This window comes from Papio anubis, chromosome 10 (genome assembly GCF_008728515.1).
Source record: "Papio anubis isolate 15944 chromosome 10, Panubis1.0, whole genome shotgun sequence".
Taxonomy (NCBI): Eukaryota; Metazoa; Chordata; class Mammalia; order Primates; family Cercopithecidae; genus Papio; species Papio anubis.
In genome coordinates, this window is record NC_044985.1 from 55,190,953 (window position 1) to 55,206,145 (window position 15,193).

At 37.5% G+C, this 15,193-nt stretch overlaps 1 protein-coding gene across 8 annotated transcripts in view; it reads left to right on the top strand.

Annotated features, from left to right (window-relative positions):
• The window catches only part of DCAF17 (DDB1 and CUL4 associated factor 17), a 60,234-nt gene that overhangs the window by 30,881 nt on the left and 14,160 nt on the right, over window positions 1–15,193 (top strand). For all 8 annotated transcript variants that reach the window (XR_002516409.2, XR_002516410.2, XM_003907593.2 and 5 more), the window contains exons 9-13: window positions 3,609–3,751; window positions 8,814–8,923; window positions 11,805–11,895; window positions 12,934–13,017; window positions 14,963–15,118. Coding sequence is in view for 6 of the 8 variants with exons in the window: in XM_003907593.2 (XP_003907642.1) it covers window positions 3,609–3,751; window positions 8,814–8,923; window positions 11,805–11,895; window positions 12,934–13,017; window positions 14,963–15,118 (584 nt within the window). In the remaining 2 variants the exon portion in view is untranslated. The remainder of the gene's footprint in view (window positions 1–3,608; window positions 3,752–8,813; window positions 8,924–11,804; window positions 11,896–12,933; window positions 13,018–14,962; window positions 15,119–15,193) is intronic.

Below are 15,193 nucleotides of genomic sequence, written 5' to 3' on the forward strand. Positions count from 1 at the left end.
AGGAAGTATACACATGGAGTGATGTGTTCAAAGACAATTTGAAATCATTTTTTTATAGGATTAAGCTACCAACATGATCTAATTAGATTCATTTGTTTCATTTTGTTTTCGATTTTGGGGTTTGTTGTTTTCCTTTTGAGTTTATTCTTGAAGTTGTGAAATGTGTATATAGTTGAAAGATCAAAACTGTATAAAAAGACACATTCAGAAATTTCTTTTCTTTTTGTTTTGAGAGAGTCTTGTTCTGTCACCCAGGCTGGAGTGCAATGACCCGATCTCAGCTGACTGCAACCTCCACCTCTTTGGTTGAACCAGTTCTCCTGCCTCAGCCTCTTGGGTAGCTGGGACTACAAGCACGCACCACCACACCTGGCTAATTGTTTTTTTGTATTCTTAGTAGAGATGGGGTTTTGTCACCTTGGCCAGGCTGGTCTTGAACACCTGACCTCAGGCGATCTACCCCTCTTGGCCTCCCAAAGTGCTGAGACTACAGACATGGGCTACTGTGCCTGGCCCCATTTTCTATTTCATTGCTTTCTGTTTTTATTTTTTATTCTTTTCTTTAATCCTGTTACTGCCATCAATAACCATTGTTTTTAGATTCTGGTTTATCTTACTATTGTTTCTTTTTGCAAAAATAAGCAAATGTATGTTTGCATACTTTAAATATTTAATCTTCTTTCTCACAACAAATGCAGTATATTATATCCTCCTTCTATACCTTATAATTTTACTTAACATATATCTAATTAAAAAATTTTTTTTTTATTTTTAGTAGAGGCGAGGTTTTGCCATGTTGCCTAGGCTGGTCTTGAACTCCAGGGCTCAAGCAATCCGCCCACCTTGGCTTCCCACATGTTGGGATTACAGGTGTGAGCCACCACACCTGGGCAAATTTTCTAAGTAAATATTTATTTGGTAGAAGAAATATGTCAAGTTAATTATCCCCTACATTTAAAAATTCTAGAAAAAATCATATTGTATTATAGGTGTAGCCCTTCTTTGATAAATAATACAGTTCTTTTGTATGCATTATGTTAAAATTGTCTTTTAAAGTATTGTTTGACCTTTCACAGATCCAGAGTATTTTAATTAATAATAATATTTATTTTCTTTTTAAGGCCCCTTTTTTTTTCCCACAATGTAGCAAGTGGAAGCCCTTTTGCTGGCTCTCCTACTGTTTTAACACTACCCTCTGATATCCTTGTAAACATACTTGCTTTCTGGAAACAACAGATGGTCCACGCCCATCATAAAATTTTCTTACCACAAGGCATGGAATCAGCTACTCTGAGAACTTTTAGACCTTTTTCATTAAGAATAATATTAGAGATCAAAATTGGGGCTTTTGGGTTAGCAGGGCACATCAGAGTTGTGGGCAGAGTAATATTGCTACTTTTGGGTCATTTTTTGCATTTACTGGGGAAAGTATTTATTTTTAAATACATCTGTTTCTACTGATTATTTTTTCTGTTTTGAATTCCTGTATTCTCGATATTGAATTTCATATATTGAATTTCATATTCTCTATATATTAAATTTCACATTCTCTATAATGTACCTAGTTGATTTCAACCCCAAATTCAAACTCTAATTGTATGTTTTTCTTTTAATAATTTTTCTCTTCTTCATCCACCATATCATCACATACAATGTTTGTATTTTTCTTATAATTTGCCAACTCATGGCCTTTGTCACTTTTTCTATTAGGGTGTTTATATTTTTTACTGCTTAAAAAGACCTTTATGTATTAAAGATACTACCCTTTTCTTAAAAGGTTAAAAAAAAAGCAGTTGACATATATTTGATATGTTTATGCCTGTCTCTTCTTTTTCCTCAAGATTGTTTGTGAACCACTTTTTATGAAAGTTGACCCTTAACACAGATTTTGAACTGCACAAGTCCACTTACACACAGATTTTTTTCAATAAATATAGGAAAATTTTTTGGAGATTTGCCACAATTTGACAAAAAATCACAGATGAACCGCATAGCCTAGAAATATGGAAAAAATTAAGAAAAAGATATCTCATGAGTGCATCAAACATATGTAGATACTAGTTTATCTGTTAGTTGACTATGTTATTGGTAAGGCTTCTGGTCAACAGTAGTCTATTAGTAGTTAAGTTTTGGGGAAGTCAAAAGTTTGACTGGGCACAGTGGCTTACCTGTAATCCAAGCACTTTGGGAGGCCGAGGCAGGCGGATCACTTGTGACCAGGAGTTTGAGACCAGCCTGGTCAATGTAGTGAAACCCCATCTCTACTAAAAATACAAAAATTAGCTGGGCGTGGTGGCATATACCCATAATCCCAGGTGTAATACTTAGGAGGTTGTAATACTTAGGAGGCTGTGTAATACTTAGGAGGTTGAGGCATGAGAATTGTTTGAACCCAGGAGGAGAAGGTTGCAGTGAGCCAAGATTGTGCCACTGCACTCCAGCCTAGGTGACAGAGCGAGACTGTCTCAAAAAAAAAAAGAGAGAGAGAAAAGTTATACGTGGATTTTTGACTACACAGGGGATTGGTGCCCCTAACCCTCGTGTTGTTTAAGGGTGAACCATTTGTTGTTGTTTTTTTTTCCATGTATAGCTCAAGTAGTACATTGTCCTTATGAAGAGGCTTAATAAAGTATGCATTTCTGTATATAACATGTGACTTTTACACAAATGATTCTCCTAAGACAAGCCCCTTTTCTAATAGTAGTGGCCTCATAAACTAAAAATTAAATTCTCAAGTTAGAGGGGAAAATGAGAGAGTCATAGGTTAGCCACCTGCCCGAACAGACCATGTGGTGTTTCCTAAAGGCTGCTTGAAATGAATTCAGGTCTTCTAAAATTGCTGTACCTTCCATTTATGCATCTAAGAATAGATCTATTATGCCCTAAAGTTGTGATAAAAGAAGATGACTAAAAAGCACCAACAGAAATTTATTTTACAGTGTCAGTCTTCAAAAGGAGCTGACTGGATATATCTGAACTATCTTAAAGTTAACTTGTCTGATGATAATAGTAGTTGTAGTGACTATCCTGTAATAAAACTTTCATTGTGACAGGCCCTTTCCTAAGTGGTTACATGCATTGGGACTAATACTGCCTCTGTACTGGAAATCTTAAGCAAGATAGATGTATACCTGAGTATACCTGTCAGTCCAGGATGTGGAAGATCTCTTCCTCACGTTTGAAGGCATTGTTAGACCTAATTACCTTGTAGGATTATTATGAGAGTTAGAAATAGTATCTAACCCAGAGTCTTTTACATAGTAGATGTTTAGTAAGTGGCAGCTACTTTTATTAAATGTACTTTGTCATTTCTTACCATTGTAAACACCTTTAGCCAAGTTTTAATCTCTGCTCACCTGTGGGCCACAAATACCTCCTGAAAACAGATAACTAGAAAGTTGATTCAGCCTAATTTCGGTTCCGACTAGCTGTTTCTTTTCTTACAATAAGCTCCTTACCTGATTGTATTTTATTTCCTTGAACATAGTGATTTTTCATTAATAGAAATTTATAGATGTTGCATGCAAAGAAAGGTTGAATTCAGTTAATGAATAGTCCAGAGCTCCCAGAACAGTGCAGCTAATGAATTCCTTTTCCTGTCTCTGCAGACCTACCACCACTGCTCTTTGAGGTGTCATCCCTGGAGAATGCTTTTCAGATTGGAGGCCATCCTTGGCACTACATCATCACACCTAATAAGAGGAAACAGAAAGGAGTTTTCCATATTTGTGCCCTAAAAGACAATTGCCTGGTAAATGAGTGATCAGACTTTTTAGTAGCAAATTTGTATCAAATTCTTTGTTTTCTACCTCTCGAATAGGCCCAATTTCCTAAGAATTACTTTTTTATGTATTTGTTTTAATAATTTGCAAACCATTTAAAATACAGAATAGAGACAATATAGAAAACATTTGTGTGTATCACCCATAATTTTAAAACATTAACCTTTGAAAATTCTTATAGCACCAAGAATTTTATAGTTTTTTTAATCTCACCAATCTCCCAGCAAGGGATCTCATGTAAAACCTCTCCACAGTGGGACTCACCAATGGAATGTGTTCACATTGCTTCTGAAATTGCTGGTGGAATGTATTATTGGTTTTGCTTCTCCATGGTTTATTGCTCTTTGCCTTCCAGAGCAGAACCAGATGGAACACTGGTGGTCACAGTGTAGGTAAATTGAAGCACTTTGAATTTGTAAGGATATTCTTAAGTTATCTATGGCAGAGTAGGTAGAAATGGTACATGGTAAAACAATGGAAATTTCTCCCCTTTGAATTCATTTTTATTTTCTTTTTTAAAATGGCTTAGGCATTGATTTGTCATTTAATAAACATACATTGAGGGCCTACCATGTGCCAGACATGACTAAGGACACAATCTCTTCCCTCAAGTTATACTCTCAAAGGAAACATGTAGAAAAATAAGATGCAGTGTATTAAGTACAGTGATTGTGATCAGTGCAAAAAGTGAGTTAAGGGGGCAGTTCCATTTTTATTTTGTATTGCTGATTATGTTTTTTGTTGGTTACTTTGTTTTTTGAGACAGGATCTCACTCTGTCACCCAGGCTGGAGTACAGTGGCACAATCATAGCTCACTGTAGCCTCAACCTCCTGGGCTCAAGTGATCCTCTTGCCACAACCTCCTGAGTAGCTAGCACTACAGAAAAATCACTCAAGCTTTCATTGTTGATATTTTTTCTCATTTCATATGGACATGTCAGTGGAACGCTACTTTTATTTTATTTATTTATTTTTTTGAGACGGAGTCTCACTCTGTCGCCCAGGCTGGAGTGCAATGGCGCAACTTCGGCTCACTGCAAGCTCTGCCTCCTGGGTTCACGCCATTCTCCTGCCTCAGCCTCCCGAGTAGCTGGGACTACAGGCGCCCACCACCATGCCCAGCTAATTTTTTGTATTTTTAGTAGAGACAGGGTTTCACCGTGTTAGCCAGTATGGTCTCGATCTCCTGACCTCGTGATCCACCCACCTCGGCCTCCCAAAGTGCTGGGATTACAGGCGTGAGCCACCGCACCCGGCCAACACTACTTTTATTTTATATTTATTTATTTAAAGACAGAGTCTCACTCTGTTGCCCAGCCTGGAGTGCAGTGGCACAATCAGAGCTCACTGCAGCCTCAACCTCCTGGGCTCAGGTGATCCTCCCACCTCGGCCTCCCAAGTATCTGGGACTACAGGAGCGCACCACCATGCCTGGCTACTTTTTTATTTTTTGTAGAGATGGGATCTCGCTATGTTTTCCAGGTTAGTCTCGAATTTCTGGCCTCAAGTGATCCTCCCTTTTGATATAGCAGAAGAATTTGCCTTTTTTTTTTTGAGGCAGGTTCAGCTTATGCTGACCTTGCTCAATCAGTCACTGTTGGCTCCAGTGGCTTTCACCACGTTACAGATCACCTTTTACCACGTTGCAGATCAGCATAGCCTTGGGTCCATTTATCCACTTCCCTTGATGTCATGGCCATCAGGGGACAATGTGTGTAGTGTCTTCTAGTTTTCTTTTGTAGGAGCATTGTTCCCTTCCATTTCCCCAAATACTTATTACATGGCAGCTCCTATTTGGCCCAGCCCAGTGACATTCTCTTTTCTAAAGGACTCTCTAAGGGCTGTTTTCCACTGTGACAAGTCTTGGTTTAATTGGTCACCTCCCACCCAGTGAACATCATTCAGCCACCAGGACCTGTCACATCTCTTTTTCACTTAACTTTGGATCTAGTGAAATCCTGCACAGGTCACATTCTGGACATTTAACACATATTCTTTTTTATAAGAACTGATAGTACCTATTACTTCATACACAAACACACACACACGTACACATACAGCCGGCCCTCTATATCCATGGGTTCCACATTTGTGGATTCAACTAACTATGGATTGGAAATATTCAGGAAAAAAAAAAAGGATGGTATAAGGGATGATGTGCATAGATGCATAGATTGTATGCAAATACTGCACCATTTTATACAAGGTACTTGAGCATCCAGTAGGTTTTGGTATTTGTAAGGGGTCCTGGAAGCAATCCCCTATGGTTTCCGAGGAATTACTTTATATCTAAATAATAGACTTGAACATGAATATCAAGCATGCTTGTCACACATTCTCCTTCTATAATAACTGATTATAACATTTATTCAAATCTATATTTCAGCATACTCTTAAAGAGCTGCCAAATTCAGGGGAAGCTTTTAGTCCTTTTACTGAACAATTTTATCACTGTGACATTGCCTTAATGATTTGTATACCTATTAACTCCCCACCTGTTAGTCAGAAGAGTAGATAACTAAAAAAACACGTAAGCAGCCTAACTTAAGATTTCAGAAAATGTTTCATAGCTTTCTCTATTAAACTGAGCTTTAAAATCTAACATTTGAGCAAATAAAAACAATAGAAGCTGATAATAAACTGCCTAGTATTTCATGCAAAGATCTTTTTTTGCATTTTGCATGTTTTAATTAGATATTACAGTAAAGAGAACAATCTCCTAAAAAAAGATATGTATAGTATGTGTGTATTTTGTATTAAACAAAGGAGCATCTGGAGCTAATACTATCATGGACACATTAATTTCAGTGGTTACAATCAACATTTAATTACATTAATTTTCTTTTATGTAAAATGTAATAATACCACTATTTCTATTAGGTATAATTAGGATTCTTGTAGAAATTCTTGAAAAATTGAAACTCATTCATTGATTTGATACATAAAATGTATTACATTCCAAAAATTTAAAAATCATGAGGCCAGGCACGGTGGCTCACACCTGTAATTCCAGCACTTTGGGAGGCGTAGGCAGGCAGATCGCTTGAGCCCAGGAGTTCAAGACCAGCCTGGGCAACATGGTAAAACCCTGCCTCCACAAAAAATACAAAAATTAGCCAGGTGTGGTGGTGTGCACCTGTGGTCCCAGCTGCTTGGAAGGCTGAGGTGAGAGAATTGATTGAGGCCAAGAGGTCAAGGCTGCAGTGAGCCAAGATCACACCACTGCATTCCAGCCTGTGCAACAGAGTGAGACCCTGTCTCAAAAATTAAAAAATAAAAATAAATCATGGCATACAAAGCACTTACAATATAACCCCAGCCTACCTCTCCAGTCTCATGGCTGGATACTATACTTTTTAATTTAATTTTACCTGTTACTCGTGTTTATATGCATACTGTATGGATTAACACCGCTATACTTTTGGTTTTTTTGTTTGTTTTGTTTTGAGACATGGTTTCACTCTGTCGCCCAGGCTGGAGTGTAGTGGTGTGATCTCGGCTTACTTCAACCTCCACCTCCTGGGTTCAAGCGATTCTTCTGCCTCAGCCTCCTCAGTAGCTGGGATTACCGGCGCACACCAGCATACCGACTAATTTTTGTATTTTTAGTAGAGATGGGGTTTCATCTTGTTGGCCAGGCTAGTCTCGAACTCCTGACCTCAAGTGATCCGCCTGCCTCAGCCTTCCAAAGTGCTGGGATTACAGGCGTGAGCCACTGCCCCCGGCCGAGTAACACTTCTGTACTTTTGATTTTGCTGTCTGTTATTTGTAGCTATTTTCTGCTTATCCTTTAAGGCTCATTTCAACCTTTTTTTAACTCCCAAAATTCTCTTCACTTGGCTCTCTGTTACATGGGTCAATTACGTATTGGAGTACAGTGGCACAATCGTAGCTCACAATAACTGCCTTATTTTTTTTTATTTATGTTTCTGCCTCCCCCCAGACTATAAGCTTCTTGACGACAAGGATTGTTTAATTGATGTGAGGCATGAATGCCCAGTCTGATACCTAGAACATAGTAGCCTATCAATGTATGCTAATGGAATTTAAAAGCTTTAGTGTTTCAAAACTCATGAGTATCTAGTAGGAAATATGGCATCATTTCATTTTACATTAGAGAAATTAAATTAAATGACTTCTGTAAAGCCAGTGGAGTTAATATATCCAAGTTGGTATTCGTTCCCAGTGCTCCTGGATATAAGGTAAAACATTTGTGTACACATGTGATAACATATCAGATGGGTTTTTTCTTTATTTTGATATCTAAATATACCTCAGGGAAATCTCTTCTTGCCGTAAAAGCTAAGCAGTATTAGATCATTTCCTCAGATACTAGAATTCAACATTTGACTTATCCAAGATTCTGTGACCCATGTCTGAGACTTTAGGTTTGTTTACATGTTCATTTTTTTGTTATCTGCTCTTCTCATTGAAAGATAGTTGGGGACAGGGAAGAGAGGAAGAAGTTGTGGAGAACTGCATGTGCATGATTATGGCAGAGTTATATAATGGAAAGTCTACGGATTTTGAGCCAGATCTGCTGTTTAGTAGGTTCAAAATATTGGACAAGGTCAGGTGCAGTGGCTCACGCATGTAGTCCTAGCACTGTGAGAGGCTGAGGTGAGAGGATCACTTGAGGCCAGGAGTTTGATACCAGCCTGGGCAACATAGCGAGACTCTATCTCTATTTAAACACACACACACACACAAACCAAAAAAAAACTGGACAAATGAATGCGGTTCCTGACACAAAGTAGATGCTTGAGATATGGTATCTCTTGTGTTATTACACCTGTTTGTGAGATACAGGGTATGTTACAGAGCAAATCCATGATATTTCTGAATTTAAATGTTCAGAATTTCTCAAATTTGCATGTCTTCATTTGGCCCTCAAATATATTCCACTTTAATTGGTTAATATTTTTTCTTCCATGTACCTTTGACCTACTGATCTATCACTTGGGTTCGATTTTGAAAATCATTTGATTTTCCCTTAATCTTTGTCTTTAATATTTTTTTTCCAACTTCAGGCAAAAAACGGGATCCAGGAAATGGATTGTTGTTCTCTAGAATCTGACTGGATCTATTTCCATCCTGATGCTTCTGGTAGAATAATACATGTTGGCCCAAATCAAGTCAAGTGAGTAATCTCATTAGTACTTGAAAGTTAAGAGCAACTTTTGGCAGCATTTATTGGCATCTTTATTTTTGCCAGCGAACTAGTGAGCCAATTAATGGAAAGAATTAGCTTGTTGTTGAGTGCTTTCTCAGAGACTGGCATATAGAAAACCTGAATTTATTCTTTCAGCCTCAACATTACTGTTTGTAAGTATTAAATTTGAAAAAGTTATTTGATGGATGATATGCGAGTAAAAGGTAATTACAGACTGGCCCTTTCTCATCAGATCTTAATTAATTCTCTAGGGTTAATAAGAAAGAAAAGTATTTGTCTTTGTTCTGAAAGACAGCCTAGACACAGGAAAGGAAGTGGATTGTTTGAAGTAAATCTTGTTTTATTTTGATTGGTTTCAGGGCACACACATCTCTCACAAACTGACCTTTCCTTTCCTTAAACACTTTTCATTTGGCATCCCTGACACCACGGTTCTGAATATTTTCCTCTTTCGTCTATCTTTTTTAGTATGCTTTTGTGCTCCTCCTCCTCTACCCAGACTTTAATTGTTGGATGTCCATAGTTGGGTCTTAGGCCCTCTTCTCTTCTCACTGTTTCCATTCTGCTTGATTCTGTTTATTCCTTTGGCTTCAAGATCATGTATACATGAGAACTCCAAAATGTATATACTAACTCCAACCTCTCATCTAAGCTCATTCCAGAAATCTTGAATCATTCCTGATACCTTCTTACCAGTTTGTCTTTCATCAGTATACATACATTTAAACACTTAGAGGCATTCTCTTTCTCTCATATATACACACCATATATCCTCTCAATCCAGTTTATTTTACTACAAAATATTTTTTAAATCTGCCTATTTCTGCCCTTGGCCACTGTCATCGTCTTGGTCAGGTCACTGTCATCACTAGCCTAGATTACAATAATAGCCCACTCCAGGGCTCCAGGATCCACTCTTGCACTAAGTCAGTTTTCTTCTCAGCAGCTAGCATGATTTTTAAGAACATGAAGAAATACAAAAACCTATGCAAGTGAATTCAAATGCTTTAACCTTTTTATGGCTTTTCATTGCTCTTAGGATAAAAATCAACATAGTTAGCATGGTCCGAAAGACCCTCCTCCCACTCAGTTTACTCTAGTCATGCTGTCTTTTCAGAAAACGGAGGGCGTGTTCCCTCTGTTTGGAGTCTGTTTCCCCTACCTGTTCTTCTGCCTAATTTCTATTCATATTTTATGACCCAGCTTCAATGTCACTTTTCCACAGACCTTCCCTGATGCCCCTTGTCAGATTTGCTTGCCCATGATATTTTCATTTTACCCATGGTGTCATCTTCCTTTGTAGCACTTAGGGCAACTTAAATAAATTATTTTTGTGATCCTCTGCTTAAATACCTTATTTGGTATCATAAACTCTATGATGACAGGGAAGGAGTCTGTTTTGCTAACACCTATAACCCCAGCACTAAGCATAGTCCTTGGCACAGAGTAGATGCTCAGTATTTGTTGAGTAAGAAGAGAAGGGGCTGGGCATGGTGGTTTAAGTCTATCATCCTGCACTTTGGGAGGCTGAAGCAGGAGGATCCCCTGAAACCAGGAGTTTGAGACCAGCCTGGGCAACATAGTGAGACTTTGTCTCTACAAAAAATTTAAATAAAAAATAGCCAGGCATGATGGTGGGCACCTGTGGTCCTAGCACCTCAGGAGGCTGGGGCAGGAGGATCAGCTGAGCCCAGGAGTTCGAGGCTGCAGTGAGCTATGATTGTAGCACTGTACTCCAGCCTGGGTAATGGAGTAAGACCCTGTCTCTAAAAAAATAAAAAATAAAAAAGGGAAGTGTCTGCCTTTATTTTTTATGCTTCATGGCAATCAGTCTACCTCTCTGGATCTACTATTCATATAAGGAAGATGAAAGGATTTAATGAAATAAGATTATTAATTTTTACACATCTTAATCTGTGGTTCCGCTTCAGTAAGCCTTACTTTTAATGTTTGTTACCACCCATATTAGTTTGAACTTAAGAAAATAAGGCCCAAAAAGAGTGTATGGCCTTTTGCCAGGTTTTAAAATATAAGCATTTAAAAATATTGCCTCTAAAAACACTAAGTGAGCAATTTAAATTATTATTTGATCTCTTGGTCTTCGGCAACTCTGAGGCCTCCAGCACTCTCTGGACACATAGCTGCTTCTCTCTGCTGTTCTTTTTTTCTGCATTTGAGACTCTGAGCTTGTAAAACATTGTGCTTTTGAAGCTTGTTAACGATGTAAACAGATTTCCGTGGGTGGTGAGCAAATAGGCTTGATCCATGAGGCCATTTGCACTCAAAAAACCCAAATCTTTAAATATAATCAATCCTAAGAAAAAAAGAAGAGTATTTTCAGTTGTCACTTTTAAATATTATTCTATCATGAAAACTCTTGGTTTCTATTTAGGTATAGATTTCATTGCTAATTGAATTTCTTTATAGTTAACCCCAAGTGTTGCTCATAGATATCTCATCCTACTTCAGAAATAAAAATGCAAATATCTGCTATAATTGTTAGAGCTGAAATGTTAGAGACCTGTTACAGCATAGCAGAGATAAGGTTCTTCAGAGTAACTTTTATTAAGCCAGTTTGGAAAATAGCTTAGGCCTGACCAAGCTGATCATTACCTACTTCAGTGGCACCTGTTGTAAGTTCCCACATTTTTCTGTTTAACAGAATCTCTGAATTTGAAGGAGCTCATGGACATTCAATGATCACTTAGTACTGCAGAGTAATCAAGAGAACTACCTCAGTGTTGTTACTATACTTTTTATTTGTTGAGTTTTATTTCAGTACTTAAACTTTGGCACTGTGATGGTGTTTTGAAGTCTTATGTTCTCAGAATCCTTTTTCCCTTCTCAGAGTTTTGAAGCTAACTGAAATAGAAAATAATAGTTTTCAGCATCAGATCTCTGAAGATTTTGTCATTTTGGCCGACAGGGAGAACAATAAAGTAAGTCAAGAGTACTTTAAAATCCTTTGTATATCATTGTCTTTCTGTAGAAGACTATAATATGCTAATATATTTGCCTTTGAGTGTAGCGGAAAACAACAGCACAGCCCTATAAAAGTCTGTTCATTTTGTCTACATGGGTAGCCAGTTTTAACCCCATGTACATTTGAGATTTAAAGAAAGTTGACTATATTGAGTTTCTCTTTTGCTTATTTCTGTTTCTTTTCTGAGTTTCCTTTTAAGTTTTTATTGATGAATTATCAACCTTTGGGTCTAATTAATTGTGCAAACTTAAATTTAATTGGGGTAATATATAAATCTTTAAAAATCACATACCATACTTTAACTCCAGATGGTACTTTTCTTTTAGTGTATAAATTAAGACCACAAAGAAAATTATGGGGAGGGAAGTATCTAAAACAGATCCACTTTTTATTTGCTGTACTGTATACTAAGGCAAAAGTCAGGTGAATGAGCCAGCTAATCTATAATCTTTTAAATAATTTATTTTTTTGCCCATTCTGGCATTTTAGCCATTAAAAACTTTAATGAAGTATTTTTGAGCCAGGCATAGTGGCTCACACCTGTAATCCCAGCACTTTGGAAGGCCAAGTCAGACAGATTGCTTGAGTTCAGGCGTTCGAGACCAGCCTGGGTGACATGGTGTAACCCTGTCTCTACAAAAAGTAGAAAATTAGCCAGGCATGGTGGTACATGCCTGTAGTCCCAGCTACTTGGGAGGCTGAGCTGGGAGGATCGCTTGAGCCTGGGAGACAGAGGATGCAGTGAGCCAAGATTGTACCACTGCAGTGAGGCAAAATCGCACCACTGCACTCCAGCCTAGGCAACAGAATGAGACCCTGTCTCAAAATATGAAACGGAGGATCAGAAATCTGATTCAGAATTTTCTCAGTTGAGGAAATAATTGTGGATGCGGGAGAAGGGTTGGTAAGTTTTACCAAATTTGTTAATACAATTTTACTTTTGACTGCATGTAATAGAACTTGTCATATCTTTTTATTTCTTTCCATATGATAGAATGAAAATGTACTCACTGTTACAGCTTCTGGACGGGTGGTAAAAAAAAGTTTTAACCTTCTGGATGATGACCCAGAACAAGAGGTATTGCTTTGGCCAGAGATGGCAAACCAAACCAGTGTGTCCTTGCATTGTGAATTTCATATTAATATTTCCCCATACCCTGGGGTAGAGGCTGGGGTTGAGGGGTTCCAGGCAGGCCAGTTGGTTGGGGTTGTGCATGCTATTTCAACCAGTGCAACCCCACCATCCTCTCTTTTCATATTGTAATTATTCTTAAAGTTTTATTTGCAGAAAAGTTGTTCATAGGACCAAAATAATTTGAAAACAGTTAGCTTATTGTTTTGTTTTGTTTTGTTGATGTGTATATTTTCTAGGGAAATCTCTTAAGGGAAAATTCTTGAGTTATATCCTGATGACTTTATGGGTTTTGCCTTATTTTTTACTTGCTAGACTTGAATATGTTTGTTAATGCCCATAGGTCAGAGGAAGAGGATGTGAGGGTGTGATAAATCAGTTCAGCTCTTATCTTCAAGTTGACTTTATGAGTCACTGAGCTAAAACATTTTTATCCCCTTCCTTTAAAGAAGCATTGGAAGTATTTATGAAATCAACTGAATGATCATGCCTTAAATATATAAACCATTGCCTAAATTCTAAATCCATTTAGACTATCTAACTATATTATTTGTATGACCATTTTTAGGTAGAAACATTAGAGTGGCCTTCTAAGGACAGTTTTTGAACTTCTTTTAAAATATGTTAGAGGTGGCCCAATATGTAGCAGTTCTCCAAAAAACACACAAAAAATTATTATTTTGGACCATACACACCTATTGAGAACAAAGAAGAAAGCAACATACTCTGCATATAAAACCGTATTCCAGAAAGATGTACTAAAATTTCCAAAAGGTAGCATAATTCATTCAGAGGGGAGAGGTGGTAGCTAAACGAGAGATGCTCTATATCATGAGATTAAAAAACAAAATATTTTAGCCTGTAAAGGAAAAGTTTGAAGAAATTGTGACTAAAATCTATAAAATCACTGACACCAAGGCAAGAAGTCACCCTTTGAAGTTTGACCATGGTAAGGTGAAGGCAAAAAGGAAATAACATAAAAGTACATTTTAATAATCAAAGGTGATAAATCCATATAAATTTTTATGTATTAAGGTGGCAAAGGCAGAAAATGTCAGTGTATTAGAGAGCAGTTGACCAAACATAGGCGAAGAATTAGTGCGTAGTGATTGAGAGAAACATGCTATGCCTGTCTTTAAAGCTGATGCCAGGCATTCAGCCAAGATGTACCTTCCTGTGGTCCATTCCTGGATGGTTGGGCACTGATCTGCTTTCCCTGCAAGGTTTTTGAAATCTTGGGTTTTCTTCTTTGAGACACAGTTCTGGGATTTTTCTCTTTTTACCATAGCTAACCCTTTTGTCCCAGTCCTGTTCTGTGGGTTGGATTTCATTTCCTAATAGTCTTCCCCAAGAATAAGCAGCCATTTTTGCTTTATTTAAAAAACCAAAAGGATTTTTTTTAAAGGTGGTAAAAAATCGTAAATAGTGTATGATGGGTTATCCATCCTTCTAGAAATGACTATGTTTTTCTAGTGTGAGAAATTTGAGAGCTCAGTGAGCAGTCTTCAGGTTTCAGAACTGAGCTTCATGTGTTTAGTCCTGTCCAGGAATCAGCAAACACACTTGTGAGAGGCAGCAGTTGAATACTCTCTTCAATTTAGAGAAGCTCTGATTTGCTGTCACCGTAGAGAATTTCAGTTATACTTTGAGATCTACATAGACTTGGTTTTGTTTATCAAATCTGTAGGATACTGCTTACTTCTTGAAAATCTTGGAGCTGATGTTTTACTAGGCATATAAATAGATACATTTCTACCTATTATTCTTCCCATTAATTCATTTTTCTCATTTTTGTAAGTAATGGAATACTTAAACTATAAATGCAGAAATAAGCCTACCTGAATAACTGGATTTTGCCCCTTTCCCTCTATTTTATCTGTCTATCCCAAAGACTTTCAAAATTGTGGACTATGAAGATGAGTTAGATTTGCTTTCTGTGGTAGCGGTTACTCAAATAGACGCTGAAGGAAAAGCTCACCTGGATTTCCACTGTAATGAATATGGAACTTTACTTAAAAGCATTCCACTAGTGGAGTCATGGGATGTGGTAAGTAGAGTCCATGGAATACAAAGTTGTAAACCTTTTCTTTATAGGTGCCGTTTATTAGAACAGATGTTACTG